The 21,600-nt window shown below is 36.8% G+C and overlaps 3 protein-coding genes across 3 annotated transcripts; all 3 read right to left on the bottom strand.

Annotated features, from left to right (window-relative positions):
- Positions 1 to 13,096: 13,096 nt before the first annotated feature.
- EV154DRAFT_587173 (uncharacterized protein) lies at positions 13,097 to 14,299 on the bottom strand (the record flags this gene model as incomplete). The annotated part of the gene is made up of 1 exon (XM_051606798.1): positions 13,097 to 14,299. One exon carries the CDS (start codon positions 14,297 to 14,299, stop codon positions 13,097 to 13,099), a length of 1,203 nt encoding a protein of 400 aa, XP_051458341.1.
- Positions 14,300 to 15,901: 1,602 nt separating this feature from the next.
- EV154DRAFT_562766 (uncharacterized protein) lies at positions 15,902 to 16,740 on the bottom strand (the record flags this gene model as incomplete). The annotated part of the gene is made up of 4 exons (XM_051605742.1): positions 15,902 to 16,042; positions 16,093 to 16,327; positions 16,557 to 16,632; positions 16,665 to 16,740. The coding sequence occupies 4 exons, from the start codon at positions 16,738 to 16,740 to the stop codon at positions 15,902 to 15,904; spliced, it is 528 nt and encodes a 175-aa protein (XP_051458340.1).
- A 681-nt stretch (positions 16,741 to 17,421) lies between these two features.
- EV154DRAFT_602046 (uncharacterized protein) lies at positions 17,422 to 18,054 on the bottom strand (the record flags this gene model as incomplete). The annotated part of the gene is made up of 2 exons (XM_051607269.1): positions 17,668 to 18,054; positions 17,422 to 17,616 (listed from the first exon to the last, which is right to left on the bottom strand). The coding sequence occupies exons 1-2, from the start codon at positions 17,749 to 17,751 to the stop codon at positions 17,422 to 17,424; spliced, it is 279 nt and encodes a 92-aa protein (XP_051458339.1). The 5' UTR covers positions 17,752 to 18,054.
- Positions 18,055 to 21,600: the final 3,546 nt, after the last annotated feature.

The following is a 21,600-nucleotide window of genomic DNA, read 5'->3' as shown; positions in this document are numbered from 1 at the left end:
TGTCACAGTATGAACTTTAACGATGTTACATCACAAGTCTTACTTAGTACTTCTGAGAAACGTTTAAAATTTAGTTTAAAGCAAAGAGAGTTAAGAAGACTTGACATATATTGGAACAAGACTAAATTAGTGACTATGTAATAATCGTATACATTTTTGGTTAATCTATGATAACTTCAAAATAGCACTAGAGATATGAACACAGAAGACAGTCTTTTATATAAATACTGGTACATTTCATTTATTATTAAAAGACAATCTTTTAAACAGTCTCAAACTACTCCGATAGTCTTTTTATAATTTTACTTTACCTTAAAACATAACGTTTAGTAAGCAGTACGATACATATTTGAAGCTGTGTATTCCAAGTATATATTCATATATTCGAAAGGGTAATCAGGAATTGACAAAGTAGTCGTAACACAATACAAACCCAAAAAGCCGTCAATCGTACATTTCTGGAACATGGAAAGAAGTGAAATATACTTGAAATACGGATCCAGCAAAGGGAAAATTAATTGATGACGTATTCAAGATAATTCCTCACTATAAAACCAAGAATATAACAATATCAACAAATATTATTTTCCTGACACACTTTTAAGTATCCTGCATTCTACAGATAGCTAAAAAAACTATCTCTTACACTGCTATCAAAATTAATAGAAAAAAAAAATTAATTTTATCCGAAGCCGAAAGCTATTAGAAAAAATGCATTACAAGGAAAGGAAAAAAAAATATTTTTCAAAAGTCGAAAACAGTTTCTAAAAATGTGGAAATATTTTTAATAGCTTAAGACTCGTCTTTGCTGAGTATTTAAGTTGTTAAAAAAAGTATATCCTATAAAGCCGATCCGATACAAGACAATCAGATATATGAACGCAAAAGATAATGGTGTCAAAAGGCAAAACGGCAGACAACAACGGTAGCAGGCCCTGTTATAATAGTTTTAGAATCATATCAATTAGCCATCAACGAAATAATATTGACAGAGATCTATAATCGAACAGATAACCATAGTTGCTTGCCAAAAAATGCCCAAGTTGAAGATTAAGTCTTATTTATAGCATACGTTTGTAGAAGTAGTATTTGTAAAAGTTTTAGCGGTAACTAGATCATTTCGAAAAATGATATTTATGGACTAGCAATTTTAATAACAGTCAGCTTTTAAAATAGTATAAATAGTCCCCATTATTTCGTAGTTAAAACTTCAGTCAAATAAAGTAACAATGACTTATAATCGAACCTATAGTACCATTGTTTTTTTCTTTATACTTTATATTTCTTTTCTCAAATCAGAAGTAATTGATTTGTAATAGTGCTCTTCACCAAATTAGCAACCTTGTGTAAATGACTGGCAGACACCATCAGTCTTCGCTTCAACTTGTTATGAGCACCGTCAAATCTGGATGTATTGATGGTGCCAAGGTAAAGGTGCTTATTGATCCAAGGGTTGGCAAAATGTTCTTTCAACGGCACCCATGTTGACTCACGATACGCAAACAGTACGACGTATCTTGCGTTCAACCCGCAATTATCTCTCAGGACACTCCCGTTTCGCTACCGTCCTTCTTCATTGAAACTGTTCATACAGCGATTCCATCTGACCATAAACTTATTCCAGTCATCATCTGTTAAAAAACATTTTTTGCATATTGCCAACACGTTCTTGTTGATATGCCAACGGCAGATAAGAATTGTGCCGGATTCATAAATTGTCTCTATAGCACCTTTTAATGCCAAATCACGGTCAATAGCAATAATACTACGATCGAACTCCTCTAAATAGCACCAAAACAACTTCATACGTAATGTTGAAATCGCCCACTCATAATTGGCTCGGGTTTCGTGTTTTTAAAAAACACCGCACACAAAAAATGTCTTATTGAAGCAATCCATGCCAACAACGTGCAACAATAGCATACCAAATTTGTTGGTTTTTTAAGTGCAATCCATCAAAAGCACTTGAGGAAAACACCCAAATATTTCCAAGGAATGAGAGTGCGCAAAAAAAAGGTTTTTGATGGTACCTCCTCATTCGAGTTGTACGCGTAAATAAATCCAGAGTCGGCTTCAGAGAACTGATTCAAGAGAGCTTTCAAAGGAGAGCGACAATCTAAATACTCTTCACGAATCTTCTGTCCGGCGTTGTAAAACGTAATAGGGCTGAAGTAATTACCAGGGAAGTTTTAGCGAACGTAAATCAAAATATCTTGAGGTGAGCTATTAGCAATCGTGATATCCTTGATTACCTTCGTGGGATTCTCTCCAATCTAGCATGCAGTGGAATGACCAGCGAGAGAATTAGCAGACTGGTGATTATGTCCACTGTGGTTTAAGTGCAGGGTGAATTTTGCAGTACAAACGCGCTGTTATTTTCTCCCACTGGAACCGACCACCCACTTGAAAGGGCAATCGTTACGTCCTGTCTTAGAAAGTATTTTACCGGTGGAGTTACTGCTGTTTTTTCCATTGCGATCGCACTTGAATTCCCAAAACTTAAGGCGACGATCGGGATACAGTGCATCTATTTTACAATAAACAATTTTCGTTAAAACGGACATTTTCAGAACTTAAAAGTCCGATTTCTAAACTGCTGATTTTCATATTTTTTGAAAGAGAAATCTAATTTATCGCGGGAAAATGTTTAACCGGGATATATCCTATGGATTTTTATGAATTTTTGCACTGTAAAACACCTCCCAGACATCTTTGGGTCTCCCCACTGTAAATGGCCAATTTTGTTTTGCCATCTGTAAAACATTTTGTGTGAAAAAAAAATCCGGCTCTATTAGTTTGTGGAGAACTCTCTAATAAAGAATGTAATAGAGCCGGATTTGGATACCTGTTGAATTCATCGAGGAGATAGAGTTTTTATTTTTTTTGAAAAATCGGAGCCAAAAATTGTTCATTGTAAAATAGATGCACTGTAGTAACGAGAACCGCCCAAAGAATCAAGGTAGCCGTTGTCCTTGCAATGATCGATCACATACTTTTTGAGAGTTTTGTTATAGCTAAACTCAAGTTGAGAAGGGGCAGAAGTAGACGAAACGTCGAAGGTTTCGTCCTCGAGATCTTCGTCGAGATCATTGTCGAGATCATTGTTAAGATCATCTACATCGTTGACGCTTTCAAAATTTCTTCTGATTCGAAAGGGAAGGGGCCCCTGAAAATCATTGTCAGAAAGGTGAGAGGTGTTTTCGTTTGATAAAGACATTGAAACAATAAAAAGTTAAAACAAACGTAACGGGATTGGGATGAAAGTAGAAAGGTACAATTTATTCATGCTTTGACAGAGCAGTCCCGCCGAAATGTCAAAATATAAGTGAAATCAAATCCGCAGTTTCCTAGGTCCAAAAAGACCAAAAGAAATGGAGGGGGTGAAAATAACAATTCCCTTATCAGGTCAGAGATTCTGTGTGTGGTGGTCTGCTATACTATTGCTATATTAAATAAATTCATATCTATGACATCAATACATTAAGAATGATGAAGGAATCAATTACCCAATATAGATAGTTAGTACTATCATATCACAAGGTTACAAGAACACATTGACTAAGGCCTACTGAAGTTATGGAAGGACAATGTGTCTAAGATGACAGTAATTCCAAGTGTAACATATCTAAAAAATAAGCAGTTAAAGGTAACAGGATACACACTGGGAAAATGATAACAACTTCAAAGATACACTAAAGATAGTGGCACAGCAGATAGAGTGCATCTGGACTTCAATGTGCCAAAAAAAAAATTAAGCAGAGAGAAACGTTAAAATTGGACCACCACACTTTCCTCATAATTCAGGTCCAATATTTTTGGACCTACATCATTTTAATCATGATTAAAATGAGAATATGAACTTTTTATTTTAAAAAAAAAAGTGGGTCCGATATTTTTACAACTCGATTTTAGGTGTGGGGGAAAATATTTGTCACAAGCAGGTTCAAAATTTTAAATTTTTCTTTTCTGACCAATAGTATTGTCCCGCTTATATTATATCCCGCTTTCGGACCATGAAATGTTTACTGCCTGTAATCTCAATTTGAGTACCCGCATGCGTAGTATTGCAGCCTATTAAATCAAAGTCTTAGGACATTTATCGTCAACCCTGTGAGACAACAAAAATGATAAACCAAACTTTATGTACTAAGTAGAAACGGTTCATATTAAGAAGATATCATTTAGAGTATTTTCGAAATAGATCCAACAAGTTGTATAAATAATTTATGTATTTGAAGGATCGTATTTGTTGGATAAAGTACTCAGTGCCACAATCCGTTAAATCATAGTCTGAGATCAAATATGATCGACCTTGTATGGCACAAAAAGGATTAAACAAACTTTATGTACTAAGTAGAAACGCTTCATATTTAAAAGATATAATTTAGAGTATTTGGAAAATAGATCCAACTAGTTGTTTATTTTAATTTATGTATTTGAAGGGTCGTATTCGTTAGATAAAGTACTCAGTGCCACAACCCGTTAAATCTAAACTGAGATCAAATATGGTGAAGTGTAAAACACAAAAAAGATGTACGAAATCGTAGATATACATTAAGTAAGAACGTCTACAACATGAAAACTTTGTTTACTTCAGTAATATTAGATGGAACGTTCTTTAAAATTACAAACGCATCAAAAAGGTTACTGTTTTTGAGCGTATTACTTCACGGGAGCTTTAAAAAGGACAAATAGAAATGTGAATTTAGAAATTTGGTACCTTTCTAAAAATTTTCTTCACAAAAAAAATAAAGTAAACCTCCCCACATTAACAAAATCTGGCTATGAATAAATTTCCTTTTATATTACTTTGTACTAGCCGGAGATGAATGCTAAAAAATGTCACAGATTACGTATTGGCACATTACAGTGAAGATGCACTCTAGTCATTTTTATAAAAATACTTGTTCATTTTATTTCATAATAAAGACAATCTTATAAACAGTCTCATTTTACTTATATACTGCCTTATAATTTTACTTACCTGTAAACACAACACTGTGTTCAAAACAATCGGTTTTCAGGTTAGAGAATCTGGTACCTAGCTCAAGATCTTTCTCATTGTCACTCACTCACTCTCTCACTCTCTGTACTATAAATGTCGTCAACAAAAAAAATGTTTTATTTTTGTTTTAAAAAAACTGATTGTAGAAGTCCCACGGTGTTTCGACACCGAAAGCTAGAACTGAAGGCACCCGTTGATTTTGGAATAACTCACGCAGGTTTAAACCTGTAAAAAACTTTAAAATCCGCAAGGACTGCTGCTCTTGCCTGTTGTAATTTGGATGGAGGGAACAAGTCCACCAACAGCAAAGCGGTAAGAACTGCGTCCTCTACAATCGGAGCAATAAAGGCTCCAAGTTTCAACGCGAGTCGGAGTGATTCTAACTCAGAACGTGTTGGGTTGGGTGAGTGAAGCACTACATTTTTGTTTGATAAAGATAAACAAGTTAAGATGATTTTGAAAACATCATTGAACAACTTACAAGCAGGTTGGCGCACGGTGAGCACCCCATCATTCATTAAAAAAGGGATCAAAGCCAGAAGAAGGTTTCGAACCTGTGATGCGGCCATGTTTCCTTGTAAGAAAATATACTCCCTTACGACCGTATTTAACTCCAACTGCCCTCTAGCAACACGAGCAAAGGGAATCGAATGGCATTTGTGGTGGTTGTGATTGCGTGTACAATACCAACAGGAACACGTCGAGAACGGTCACCAATTAGAGAGAGATACAACATTACATAGATGCAGGTTACTTTTATCGAGTAACCATTACTATGGTGACAAACTTACCTTCATACTGACGGGCGAAAAAGTCAGGGGGAGGGGCCGCCACAAAGGGAGCCGCAGGAGAAGCCGCAGGGGAAGTCGCCCCAAAGAGCGCCGCAGAAGGAGCCGCAGACAAGGGCGCGGGAGTAGCCGCAGGAGGAGTCGTACCAGGAGCCACAGGAGAAGCCACAGGAGAAGCCGCAAGGGTAGACGCAGGAGAAGCCATAGGAGAAGCAGACACAAAGGAAGCCGCAGGAGGCGCCGCTGGAGGAGCTGCTGGCAGAGGAGCAGGAGGAGCCGCAATAGAAGCCGCAGACGAAGAAGCCATAGAAGCATGGGCGGCAAAAGAAGCAGCGGCAGAGAACACCGGACGAAATAGGGAACGATAAAAGCAAGTACGCTATCAGAAGAAGAAGAAGAAAGCAGAGAGAGAAAGAAAGGGACCGAGACAATAGAAGAAAATTAAATTAGCGACAAGCAATTTGATTTGGATGCACATACCATTTCTTGATTTAGATGTAAAAAATGAGAGCTATCGAATGGTTCTAGTCTTGGGGTCTAGACATCGGTAGCCATTAGGGGGTGCCAAACATTAAATTTTTTCAAAAATCGCGGGAATTTTATTTCGAAGTTCCGGGAATCTTTTTAGGCTGGGAAAACTCGTCATAAGCCAAATACAGCTCTAGCTTCCCCTTTTCACTTTAAACCATTTTTTATAAATATTATCTTTTATTTTCAACTTTTAAAATGCCCAAACAATTTACTAGACAACAAACTTTGAATGAGATGAAGTCTTTGCTCAAGCACAATGTTATCAATGAAAATGAAGAAGAAGCGGAAGAGATGCACGAACTCTTGAGTGGATTAGAAACGGAACGTGTTCTCAAAAGTGGACCTGGCATTCCTAAACTGGACCAGTATCGCGAGTATTTCCTCGAGTGGAATGACGAAGAATTTGTTAAGATTTGTAGAATGAATAAGGACTCGTTCTTAAAGCTCCTTCGCTTGATTGAAGGTCACGCAGTCTTCAACAACCAGAGTTTCATTCCTCAAAGGGATGTTCACGTTCAACTTGCAGTAACCTAGAGACGATTAAGTCACGATGGAACTGGTAACATCATTGAGCAGATTGCAACTTTGTTTGGAATCAGCAAAGGCTCTGTCACTGACTACACCAACCGCTGTTTTAAGGCAATCACCGAAAACCTTAAACACTTGATGAGCCGGCCTAACAAGGAACAAAGAGAAAGAGCAGCTGAAGCCATCAAAAAGCAGCACTTTTTTCGTAATTGTACTGGATACATCGATGGCACCCATTTTCGCCTTTCTCAAAAGCCTACCGACTGCCCCGAATCCTATTACAATAGAAAGGGGTTCTATTCTGTGAACTGTCAGGTTGTTTGTGATGAAAGAAAGATCATTTTGGGGTTCCAATCAGGAGAAGCAGGATCGATGTGAGATGCCACATGTGTAGAGCATGCTAGCTTCATGATTAATAGAGAAGCTAAGTATTTCACATGTGGCGATGCTCCAAGGCATGAGTACGTTCTCGGTGATTCCGGATATGCTCTTCATCCATTTGTGCTTACTCCTTACAGAAGACCCCAGGTGGTAAGTTCGGTGAAGTGCGAAAACTTCAACAAGGTTCACTCTTCCGCCCGAGTTGCTGTTGAAAATACCATTGGTGTATTAAAGGGAAGATAGAGAATCTTGAAGAACATTCCGATTCAGATCAATTGTGAGGAGGATATCATGAGAATACATGAATTGGTACATGTATGCAGTCTTTTGCACAACTATTTGATCTTGGAAAATGACAATTTTGACGGTGATTTTTATGAGGATGTTGACGTCGGGCAGTCGAGATTAGACCTGGTGTTGCTGGAGTCATTTGACAACGTCAACAGTGTTTCCAGCCGTATATTGAATACTTGGAGGAATTCCGCTGCTGAAGTAGTTTTAGTAGATTATGCAGTACATTTCGGATATGATAATGAATAAACCAACTGAGTTGATATAATGTGCCTTTGTGTTGAAAGGATTGGATTGCGTCCTTGCTGTCAAGGTTTCTGAACAATGAATATAAATATATTTGTAAGAGGAAAAAAAAACTTTATTTAAAAAGAAAAAAATATTAATCTACATCTGTTGAAGGATTACCGTCGTCGTGCTCATCTTCATCTTTATCAAGATTGTAAAGATACTCTTTATCATCATATACATCATCAGCTTCGACAGGATCCCTCAGAGATCTACGAAAACAGCCGGATGTCTGGTAATTTCCGTAAATGACGATGTATTGAAGGCGTTCGTTGTCGGACAAGTAACAAGCAATTAAGATATACCCAAATTGAACTCCCTCTGACTATTTTCCCTCAATACGTCGTCCCTTCTCAACTGAGCCTCGCGATACTCAGATGAAAAGTCTCTTTTGATCCTCTTGTTGCTCATGGCGTGATCGGGACCAACACGGATGCGATCAGCCGTTGGCATTTCAGGCTGAACGGTACCAGCGCGACTAACACCTCCACGACCACGACCACGAGCAAGACCACGAGCACGACCACGAGCACAACCACGACCACCAACACCAGCACCCGCACCAACACGACCACCACTACCACCAGCACGAGCACCACCAGCAACACCAGCAGCAACGCCACCACCAGCACGAGCAGCACTACCACTTTTGACATTGTTGTCATGGTCCACAGCATGATACGACCCAGCATCATCAAAAGAAAAGGAATCGAACAAATTATTCTCTGATGATGATTCAAATAATGGTGTGCGACTTGATGGCTGGGTACACATTAAGCCCAAAAAGTCTTAAAATACTATTAAACTCTGAAAATATTCTGAAAAAACACTTAAAAAACAATCGGAGAACTGAATGAATCAAAAAAGTCGTTAATTTAATGTTTGATGTTCAGGAATTATTCAACAAAAAATTATGGATTTCATGACTATTGTAACTGCCATTAAAAGGTCACTGAAAGCGTTGAATAGTTCAGCTCCCGCTAACACTATTTTAATTGATTTAAGGCAGGAAGTTAATAAGTTGACGGGGATGCTGATTTTAATAAAAACTTCAGCATAATTTAATCTTATAAAAAGCTTCACTGAAGTTTATTAATACGACACTTTTTAATCTTAAACACTTTATTTTAAAAAAGAGAAAAAATAAATAAACCTATGGAAAGCTTAACTCTGCGTAGCTGGAAAAGTAATCATATTCGCCTATTTGCAAATCTATTCTTCTCATTTCGGGCCAAAAGAAATATATCCTGTTCATATTCTCTAAATTCGAGGTTAATCCGCCTGCCGTACATAGAAGGTCTTCAACATCTACTACTTCTAGAACTGTACATGGGTTAATCTCGTGGCTATTACATCTTTCGCTAATATTGCAATATGGAATGCCCGTTAACCCCACAGAAACGTTTTGGTATATGTGTATAAGTGCAAGTCTCTTTGTTATTTGATAATGAACATGCTCAAAAATCATAAGCACTTTTCCAATATATGGTCTATCAGCCTCATTTGATTTCACAACTGCATATTGACATAATCGACGTTTTTTATGTGCAACGAGAATCGAACTATCAAATGATCTATATTTCTCAGAAAAAACCAATCTTTCTGCACAAGCGACTTCCTTGGAAATATTTGATGATGCTGTCTTCAACTTTCGTGATAACAATAGCAACAGATTATACTTTTGGAACTTGTCTACGTCAGAAATAATATCGAATTTGCCGAACGGATGCATCAATTCATTATAAACATCAGTGCCCAAACTTCTTTTGTGATAATTGTTATAAGCATCATGTATAAATATATTCTCAGCGTTTTTTTCAGGCAAGCGGGTACTTTTAATTTTTTTCTTCATTCTCTGGATTCGTCGCTCCATACTTCTGCAGCTAATTTGTCGCAGAGGTCCCATTGCTCTTATAATACTTGTGATATGAGTGAGATAATGTTGATTTATGTTGAACTGCTCAACAGGTAGATTGTCCCGAAAAAATGATAGCCATGAGTCTATATTTTTGTCGATTTCTTCAAGTTCACGATCGGTTATTTCATATTGGGTGGCAATGGAACATACTAATGATATTTGTTGTAACGCTTTGATGGCCGTATTTAATGCCTCGGTGTCTTTTTGGTCTATGGCACGGCATTGCTTTTGCTGATATTCGAGTTGTTCTACAACAAGAGTTGGAACTACGTACTTCAAAAACATCATATAATCAACACCTCTGATACGACCGGTATTCTTGAACACATCCTTAAGCTCGCCTTCGAAGATGTTTGGTAGGTATCTTCCTTCATCCGAAATATTATTGCCGAGCATTTCATAGTATTTCTTGGCCAAACGCAATATACCATTTTCAGTAGACTGTAGGAAGTCTCGAATTTTGGTGCTGATATTCAATCCAAATAAATGAAATTCATCGATTCCCAGAAAATAAATGCTTTGAAATGATGGCAATCTTCCAAAAATAGATGGCTGCTTGATTCCACGATTTGGATCACCTTGTTTATATTCATCAATCGTTCGAAGTCTAAGTGGCTCTTCAGTCTTATTTGCGGGGGTTCCAAAACACATGCGATACTTCATTCGAGTGGACTTTATAGTACAAAACCGGCATGGCCAGTATGACGAGTGTCCACTTAGATAGTTTACTTCTGCTACTGATGGAATATCTCCAAAGGACCCAAGAAGATATACTTTGAGATTGTATGTAGTCTCATTAACGTGAACCGTCATGCCTCTGATAGCTAATTCTTCTAATTCCGCGACTGCAAAACGTAAATAGCTTGTGAGGTTGCTTGTCTTTGGAGCAAATCCAATGTCAATGATATTCTCCTTTTTAACTCTATTTTAAGTCTTTATCAGTTAGAGACAGAAAATTTGTAGATCTATCCAATTACCTCTCAGTCTCTGGAAGATTTAAAATTTGAAGATGAATTGTATTTAATTTTACGCCTCCTTTGTTCAGTGTCTGGAAACCATCATTGAATAAGATCAAGGCAATATCATATTTTCCTTGGAAAAGGCCTTGTTCCTGAAGCTGATTTATATAGGATCCTTTGATGATACTGGTGATAGGTTTCTCGCACTGTTTTAGAAAATCTGAGTTGGTGAACAACGACGCCAATTGAGGTGCAATCCGCAGCTGCTTTGTGGTTCGTCTTGGCTTAGAAGTGGAATTGTATAATGTGTACCTTTGCTCATGGCACTCAGGACACACGAGTTCACTTTTATCCGGAAATACGTAGCAAGCGTTTATACACGTTTCAAGATCTAGTGGTCGGAATGGTGCATCATGCTTGACCTTTGTTTTGTACGATTTGTACGAAAGAAGAGGGGTCTGATCTGTTAAAAAAGCTATAAGAGAAGTGTCCAATTTTGCTTTACAATTTCTGCTTACCTTTGCTCTTTTGATTATTGTACCAAGCAATAATTTTGTCAATTGTGCCCTGTTTAATATTATCGTCTTCAAAAATTTTGTAAAGTTCATGATTCTTTTGGTCAACACCAAGACGATTTCTTTTAGGGTCTGTAACCGTGAAAGTTGTACTATCTGAATACAAATAGACTAATTCTTCTTCATATCCTCCTTCCTCTTGATTCTCATTAGCCTCAAAATTGCTATCATCAAAGTCAAAGGATTGCAAGGTATCAATTCCGTTATTCTCATGGTTTACAGTTTGTGGTGCTGCGGATAATGTTTCTTCTGTTACTGTTCTACTTATGCATTGCCCTGTTATTTCTGCCGATGTAATTGTTGTTGGTTTTTTTGTTGGTAATGCTGTTGTTGTTGTTGTTTTTGTTGCTGGCGTTGGTGTCGTCGTGATTGTCACGGATGCTTCCCCAGACTGGTGAACACTTTCAGAAGACACTCGCTTTCGCTTCAAACGCCCAGCCTTGATGCGGCTATGTATAATATTTATTTCTTCCTCGCTTCTTTTTTTTTCATGTTCACGGAAATGAACTGCACGGTTTTCGTCCCGCACTTGTTTATAGCAGATTTTACATTCAAATGGCATTGACAACTTGGGAATAAAGTGAAACGTATTTTATTTTATGAATGTAAAACTTAAGGTGATCCGCCAACAAGATTTAGCAGTCACATTAGGTTTAAAAAAAAAATTTTTTGTTTGATTTATAAAACCTCTTATTTCGTGTTCCAAAAAAAAAACAGATGCCACCCAAAAAATCCAAAGATTCGGAAGTCTTAGAAAAGATAAGCTCGTTGGAAAACATATTGGTCAAGAATAATGAGATGGTAATCGCTTTGCAACAAGATTTTTGTCAGATTCAGGAGATGTTGCGCCAAAACACAAATGGATTGGAAGCCATGCAAAAACAGATGACTAGTAATCATGAAACTGAAAACTTAACCAGTAATGCGACAGCAAGGGAAAGCCGAAGTAAAATACCAGTACCAACAGTGACAGGGCCAGATGGAAAGTTGAAAAAACGCAAATTGTTAAAACGTGACATATTGCAAGCTCTATCCCTACTGAACCCGGACGTACAAGATACTGCTCATATTTATGAAACCATAAGAAGCTGTGCATATTATAGGGTGAAGTCACTCATAAGCGTTACTTACAAAAACCATCCTCCGTCGTGGAGTCAAGTTCTACCATGTTATCGTCGAGAGATCATTGATATTTTAAACGCAAGAGTATTAGAAATGGACGTGGATTTATCACTTTGCGAAGAGGATTGGGTCGCGTTATATCTAGTTAAAAGGTGTTACCAGAACAAGGAGAAATACATGAGGTATAATGTCCTAATACATGTTTTAAATACGTAACTAATGCATTGTAATTATGTAGCTCATCAACAGAAACTGAAGAGCAAGAGAATGATCAACAAGAGCAACAACAGGTATTAAGCAAATGTTGATTTAGTTAATGTATCTTTTAATAATATGTTTCTATACAGGAGAGTACGGGTAATGACAATTAGTTTTTTTTTTAGAAAAACCAGAATAAAGAAGGTAAGCATAATGTATAGTAGGAATCTTAGTGCTAAATAGTATTTAAGGTACTGAGTAAATTCAGCTTTGTTGTTCATCATTGTGATTTGAATAAAGTATTTCGACAAAAATAATAATAATAAAAAAGTATCATTTTACCCCAAAAAAATTTGAATGAATAAATGATTTGAATAATATTAAAAATACGTTGAAATCTATGAACTGAATACAATAAATTCTGTCTGTTTAAATAAGTTAACGCATTGAACTGAATGTGATGAGAATAGCATTGAAATTCATTAATATTGTCAGTGTAAATTTTACTTAAACTACCCCCCTTCCAGTGTTTTCAGTTCAATAAATTTTAATAGTTTTGTCAGTTCTTTTCGACTTAAGGTGGTATTAGATGGAGCCAACAGACGAGAAGAAGCTACATTGGTAGCTGGTACTTCTACAGATGACGGCTGCCCAGACGAAGCTTCACCAAAAGCAGGACGAGGGAAAGAGAGAGGTTCGTTTGAGAATGGCCCAACAGAAGAAAAAGGGAAAGAGGAAGAACGCTCAGTAGACACAGGTGCAGCAGACAAAGACCTAGCAGCAAAAGGAGCACCAGAGGAAAGCGAAGCACCAGCAGCCAAAGGAGCACGAGCAGCCAAAGGAGCACCAGCAGCCAAAGGAGCACCAGCAGCCAAAGGAGCACCAGCAGCCAAAGGAGCACCAGCAGCCAAAGGAGCACCAGCAGCCAAAGGAGCACCAGCAGCCAAAGGAGCACCAGCAGCCAAAGGAGCACCAGCAGCCAAAGGAGCACCAGCAGCCAAAGGAGCACCAGAAGCCAAAGGAACATCAGCAGCCAAAGGAGCACCAGAGGAAAGAGAAGCAGATATTCTTTTTGAAGATTCAGCTGCATCACTTCGAACTAACAATCGACTGACCTCTTCAATCGCCTCTTGTTGACCACCAAAAACTGCAGACGTTTGTGCCACAATTGCAGCTAATGATGGCCTTACTCTGTTGTAGTATGTGTACTCGGTACCACCAGGAGCACCATGGAAAGCCACACAATAAGGAGTTATGATTGGTCTAGCACCATGCAGAGCAGCCAAACGAGAAAATCCAATACACAAATGTTCACACTTGATCTCGATGGAGGTCAGTCCACGTTTAATGTCATCTGTAGTCAAGTCAAAACCGGTAGAGTTCATATCTCTTTCTACATTGCGATACTTTGCGAGTTGGCGTTCAAAACGTTTTCCAACCGATTTGAAATTCCAGGAAGACGGAATTACGTCATCCGCCAGAAGTTGCTGAATCAATCTCTCAATGATCTCTCTTTTTTTTATCTGACTACCAGCTGAAGGAACGGACGACTTTTGTCCACCAAGATATATCTTAAAAAGGTCTTGATTACTCTCAAAGAAACCAATCGTAGCCTTAATTTGACCAGGTGTAGTTTTGGTTCTATCAAGGCTTTTATCTGCGGAATCGTTGTTGGAAGGACCGCCACCAGTGTTTCTGTTTATTTGATCAGACATTTTAGATTAGAGTGCATCTGCTTTTAGGTGGTACCTAAAAAAAATTTAAGCAGAGACAAATTTTTAGATGGGTAAAACACATTTTCTTTATAATTAATATCCCATCTGAAAGGTTAGGATTGTTTTTTATGTTGATTAGAATGAGAATCTACATATATTAAATTAAAAAACATAACAGATTCTGGATTCAACATTTTTTTTTTAGGTGGGGGCGGGGAAAAAATGTCACAACCTGTACAAAAAGGTTTTAGAGCCAATAATAACCTGCCGCTAATATCATTAGCCGTGGTCGGATTTTGAAATAACCCACTGTTTGTGCTCACGATTTAAAAAACCGCGCACAGACTATATAATCGTTAGCAATGGCTTGAAATAACTTCAACCTTTTTTGTGTACTTAGTAGAACTACTTGAATTTTAAAATATACATTAAAACAAATATTCTTAAGATGCGTGACCCTTTTTAAAAATAATTTATCTATTGAAAGGTTGGAAATATTGATTTGAAGTTGTTTAGAGACAGCCTATGAAATCGCAGCCGGAGGCTTAATATCACAAACCCTGAAAAAGGATAAAAAAGTTTAAACCTTTTTTATGTACTAAGTAGAACCACTTGTAATTTAAAATATATATTATAAAGTATATTCTTAAGATGCGTGACCCTTTTTAAAATTAGTATATCTATTGAAAGGCTTGAAATATTGATTTGAAGTTGTTTAGAGACAGCCTATGAAATCGCAGCCGGAGGCTCAATATCATCAACCTTGAAAAAGGGTAAAAAAGTTTAAACCTTTTTTATGTAATAAGTGGAATCACTTGTAATTTAGAATATATATTAAAGTATACTCTTAAGATGCGTGACCCTTTTTAAAAATAATTTATGTATTGAAAGGCTTGAAATATTGATCTGAAGCTGTTTAGAGCCGGCCTATGAAATCGCAGCCGGTGGCCCAATATTACTTCCACTGAAAAATTTTCTTCAAAAAAAAAAAAAAAATCCCCCCCCACATAAAAAAAATCTGGCTATGAATAAATTTCCTTTTATATTACTTGTACTAGTCGGAGATGAATGCTCAAAAATGTCACAAAACACGTTAGGAACTACTGAAAAGCAGATGCACTCTATACGTTTTAGAGAAAGTTAAGGAGAAAAAAGGTAAGTTAAAAACTTAGAAAAACTTTATAATACAAACGCAGATGCGATTTGATGCTTTTAGATTAGCATAAAATAAATAAAATGTTACATTTTTACGTCATATTTCCTTCTCAACAACGAATAGAAAATGAGTATTCTTTCCCGAGATTTCTGGGGAATACTTTTTCTTGCCCGCAAAATCTCGGGCACAAAAAATCGTTCCCGCAAAGTTTAGGGAATTTGACTGGAGAAAAATTCCCGGGAATGTTTTTTAGAAATTAAGGAAATAATTTTTTTAATGTTTGGCACCCCCTATTGACATCAGGGCGGAAGTAGTGGCTGGTGTTGTTGGAGTAATGGTAACCACGATTTCAGAACGCATTGTTTCTGGTGGCCTTGTTGTTTCTTAAGCCGAAATCCCCTCATTACCATCAGCATCTGGCGATAGATATCCAGACTGGCCTGCATCTACTCTGCGATGCGAGACTGCACCTGGTCCCGTTTCTCCATGGACTTCAACATCTGACCAAAAAACGTTGTCGAAAGAGCAAGATATCCAGAGAACATTCTACGCTCCGGCTGTCCATGCTCAAAACGACGTGCCTCAACCTCGTTCATTGAGGTTACCAGATGCTCGATCGTTTGGTTGACCGCTCTACCTCAACTGGCAGCCCCACGAGCAACCCCCTTCTCGGCACCATCGTTTTTGACGGCTCTTCGTCGTCTAGCACTACAACTTCACCACGATCATCTATCGTCTCTCCAGCAAGAGAAGTATACATAGTGGTTGGGGTTACGGTGGGCATCTCACTGGTGGCGTTCTCCAACGCATCATGGTAGGCCCAGTTTTCAATCGGTGCCGTACGAGTTGTATTCAACCTATCATTGCGCTGTCTAAAGTCAGACAGAGAGCAGACCCCTTAGACTTCAATGGACGCAAAGGTTTTCTTCCTTCGGTGCTGCTGTTGGTCTTGAATGAGTGCCACATGGCACGGTACAATTCATTTCGTTCAGCTAGATTGCGATGGGACTGCAACCGCTTTTTGTAAACAGTATACAATTCAATCAGAGTAAAGGTGCTAGCTAAATTCCAGTTTGAGCGATTGTATCTAGTATCTGAAACTTAATAGTGGCAGCAGCATCCGTGGCATCAGCAGTAGCAGGTGCAGCAGGAACGATGACAGGAACCTCCTGTTCTTCTGAAGCCGTAGTAGCATGCGACGGTTGCTACCATAGGCTACACCATTCGGTGTGACTTCAACAAATTGGTGATTGATAAGGTTGTTGTTGTTGTATTGATTGTTCATTTTAAAAAAATGAAGGTAAGGAAACAGTAATAAAATTTCATTTCGTATTTTGGCATTTTAGTAGTCTATTTTAGGACCGTTTATTTCTGGAGGCTTCATATTCGATGCCAACAGATTTTTCATTTTAAACCAGCAGATTAATGATAAAAAATATGGCAACATTATTTTTGACAGAATTCAATTTAGGAAAAAAATATTGATAAAAAAACATTTTTTAAAAAAAAAACGGAGCTTGTCCATATTAGTACATCTCCTATTTAAGATCTCCATATATTTTGTTTCATCTCAGCAGCCTAAGGGCCCTCACAATCAACAAGATTATTTTTTTAAAGGTCCCGATTAAGGACTTTATTATTTTTTTTTTTTTTTTGTGAAAGGTTACTTCAGACTTCCAAAAGAAAGCTTTTTCCAAAATCAATGACGTTGCTTTTTAATGACCCTTTTTGAACGATTAAAATATAAAGTTCAATCAAAATGCTAACCTATCTGTTATTATTTTTCAAGGACTCTATTGTTTCGATATACTTTTTATTTCTAGAGAAAACAAAATGAACCTATCTCAAATTGTTACAGTAGTTGCTGAATCGCAATAAATTTAATTTGGACTTAATGATGATATGAATATGATTATGGAATCAAATATTTCTACACTTTACCGACAACAAAGTCTCCACTACAGTTTTATTGCATTCTCGATGTTGCCTGTTCCATCAGATCGTGAAACTCCCAGTGTTGAAGAGGTGCACTACCAGTAGAATTAGCATCGTCTCGTCTGGTTCTGAACGTATCACAGAGGCGAATCCACTTGTTATTCATCGCTGCAAAGTCCCTTCTACCGTTGATAGCGTCACCGGCATTAAAAGCATCTTCCGTTGCCTAGTTCAAATTCAGCTTTGCTTGAGGTGAGCGAATAACACCCACGTTTACAACGTAATCGGAAAACAACTCGATCAAAACGTTGGTGCTTGCTGAATCCCATATGACGATGGTAGTGTACTTTTGGAAAGGCATTTTGTTAAATAAAATTGGATAGTTAAAAATTGGTAAAGAAAAATGAAGAGGATCACAAACACAACTCTTTTATCAAAAAAAAAAAAACAGAAACATTGGTGAGTTCAGTAGCCCAATTTGGCTGATTTTTCATCTGATAGAAGGATTCTGGGGTCGTTGGATTTTAATCCTTTATTGGGATATTTCGAAAATTTAGGCACTGGAGAAAATTCGATGTTATTGTTAATCGCCTATATATCCATTTATTTTTTATTCATCTATTTGGCAAAATTGTAACCTTTCACAAAAAAAAAAAAAAAAATATAATAATAAAGTCCTAAATCGGGATCTTTAAAAAAATAATTTTGTTGCTTGTGAGGGCCCTAAATCATACAAATCTGAGAATTCTGGTCCGTTATCCGTCAAGATCCAATAGTTTTCGGTACTCTGGTCCGTTATCCCTCAAACTCCGTTGATTTCAGTGTACTCCGGTCCGTTATCCCTCAAAATCCGTTGACTTTAGGGTACTCCGGTCCGTTATCCCTCAAAATCCATTGAATTCAGGGCACTCCGGTCCGTTATCTGTTTTTATGCGATACTTTAGGGAATTCTGGTACGTTATCACTACAGATCCGACACTTACGGGTTCGCTGATTACATTTAACTAACAACCGAAATAGATTATAAGCAATTAGAAACGGTTCAAGAATGGTTCAAGCATTCCAAGCTTGTATGGGATTATCTTAGTTAGTTTCACATATAAGGTAAGTCCCAAATCATATCAGAACATCCTTAAACGTGCGTTGGATTTCAAAAACGTAAATACAGCGCCCTCCAAAGTATCGTAACTGTTTGAGATTCTCGTATTTTGTGTAATGACATCATCTACTGATTCATAGGGAGACTTTCAAAACATTTTTATTTTTCTGTTTTTGTTGTTATTAAGTTATTGCTCCGGTTAACAGCGCTATATAGAAAATATATAAGCTGTTATCACTGTTGTAAGAAGCTAAACTCTTTTTTTCTATAACCTTTCGCTGAAACATTTTTATTCCAAACATGTCACTCATTTTTGATTCTACGATGTTTTTGTTTAGTACAATGCTGCTCTAATGGTATCAGTACTTTGGAGACTGGTTCTAGTGCTGGTGTATTTAATAAAGCTAAAAGAAAATCCGTCTTGGATGGTAGTGACGAATTTTATATGGGCTTCGTTCTGTTTTTTTCACGTTCTTGTTATTATTATTATAATGTCCGTTTTCGAAAAAAAGCACTGGATCTTTAAAATCTTTATTAAGAGGTATTCAATTGTTAAGTACTCTACTTTATATATTAAGCTCTGATGAGTAAGAATTTAATAATTAACGCAATTTCATGTTTAACATTATTTTGGCCAATCAATGGTAATTCTCGCCTTCCCTTCTGTGATGGTAAGCTAAGAGAGTTAAGAAGACTCAACATGTATTACAACAAGACTAAATTAATGACTATGTAATAATAGCATACATTTTTGGGTAATCGATGATAAATTCACTATAGCACTAGAGATATGGTCACGGCAGACAGTCTTTTATATAAATACTGATATATTCCACTTATTAATACAGGAAAATCTTACAAACAGTCTCAAAGTACTCCTTTAGTCCTTTTATAATGTTACTTTACCTTAAAACACAACAAAGGCGATCCGATACAAGACAATCAGATATATGAAATAAACAGATCATGGTGTCAACAGGCAAAACGTCAGACAGCAACAGTGCCAGGCCTTGTTATAACAGTTTTAGAATCATATCAATTAGCCATCTACGATATAATATTTACAGAGATCTATAATCGAACAGATAACCATAGTTGTTTGCAAACCAATACGCACGTTCAGGAAGAAGTTTTATTTATAGCATAAGTTGAAAGAAGTAGTATTTATAAAAGTTTTAGCGTTACCTAGTTCATTTCAAAGTATCACAGCAAAAAACATTATGTCCGATATGTCGTATTATGGTATTTTGATGTCTTTTTGTTGTCATTTTTGTCAAGCGACATAAAAAATAAGTCTCTTTTATGGAGGAGCACAAAAAATAATTTAATAAAATAGAAATTCTATGTCGGCCGCAAAAAGAACATGTGTGATATGAGAATTTGATGACCAGGGACATAAAAGTAATAGTAATATTATGATCGCTTTCAAAAGGACACAAAATATATGTCTCTCATACGTTCTTTACTTATATGTTTTTTTTGAGGCTGTATAAAAAAAAATATTGATGGTATATATTGTTCAAATGATAATTAGAGCCAAAAATATGGAAATCTACTAAAGGCTTTAACTTTTGCAAGGTACTGTGCTATATGTATTACAACAGGTTAATCATAGTTAATGCATACTGTATATTCGACGAATTATACAAAACTAGTGAAGGGCATCAAGAATAAACGATTGATCATATTTGAGTAGGCTTTGGATTAAAATTACGGAACAAGATACTTCTTTTTCGGGAATGATTCGATAATTGTACGCAACCTGATCTATTAGCCTCTCGGTAGTGTCCAAAGTTCGACATATTTTTATGTGATTATGTGAATCAGTTGTAAAAGGGATCTCTCTAACAAGGAATATCGTTGTCTCGTTAGATCTCCAAATGCTGTACACCACACCAACTTTTTTTTCAGTGGCCCCATCGAAAGTAACTATTCTTGAACTACCCGATTGATTTATATTTATCCTTAATTGTCGAGAATCTTGTAATCGTTTGTATCCTCCAAACAAAGTAACCAGCATATTCATATCAAAATCTTGGCCGTAATACTCAAAAGCAGCTCTTTTTTTATATGCGTTGTTCCCAATAATATCTTTTAGATTGCAGGTCTTCTGTTTTAAGTAGCATGATCCTGATTCAAATTTATCTTCCAGTTGAATGTTAGCTGTTTTAGTATATTTCGCCTGTATGTCCTCAGCCACAAAGTTATTGATGCATTCAGACGGCTTCGATGATGATCTGATTGAACTCTTTATCATTCCAATGCTCCTTTCTAAACACCTCGCGCTGGTATAACGCATGGGCCCTAACTCTCTGATCGTATCAGCGACATGATTTAGATAATGTTGATTGATAGTAAAAACATTGATGTTTTGAGAGAAATTAACTTTTAAAAAGTATTGCCATTCAATAATACAACTTGATAAATATTTAGTACTGTATATGTATCAAAGACTAAAGATATGTACACGTACTTTTCTATCTCTTCAACGTCTAGATGTGAGATCGATTTTTTTAAGCATAAAAAGCAAGCTCTTGATATTCTACTTAACGCTTTTTTTATACTTAAGTTCTCTTCATTAAAACGTGTACCAGGGCGTTGCTTTTCATACATTTCTGGCAAGATGGTAGGCACAACATATAATAGAAATTGTATCCAGTCGACACCTCTGCTATATCCAGATTTACAAGATATATCTACACAATATCATTAATTATAATTTATACTTACTTATAAATATGCCATGTTCGCTTACCGATAAATTTGCCTGTCAGCATTTTTGACTCAGAGATCTGTAGCTTTGCCATATGCGAGCCTAATTCAACTCTAAATCGCTTCTGCAAGAACAAGATATTTTTCCTCCCGTATTTATAGTTGTTATTTTCAATTACTTGCCATATTTGCCTGGCAATATTATGACCAAAAAGATGTAGCTCGTCTATACTGTAAAACATTGGCCCATGGAATGACTTAAGAATGGTAAATGGCGACGGATTTTTGAGTCCTTCACGCTAAATATAATTTCCACAAATATTAAGTCACTTATTAATGCAATAACCAAGTATATCTTACATTGTTAGCCAGTTTGTATTCCTCGATGGTTCTTAGCGG

Source organism: Mucor mucedo, assembly GCF_025094135.1.
Source record: "Mucor mucedo strain NRRL 3635 chromosome Unknown EV154scaffold_38, whole genome shotgun sequence".
Classification (NCBI taxonomy): domain Eukaryota; kingdom Fungi; phylum Mucoromycota; class Mucoromycetes; order Mucorales; family Mucoraceae; genus Mucor; species Mucor mucedo.
The sequence above is the reverse complement of the archived record's forward strand: the minus strand, read 5'-3'. Positions and strand labels throughout refer to the sequence as shown.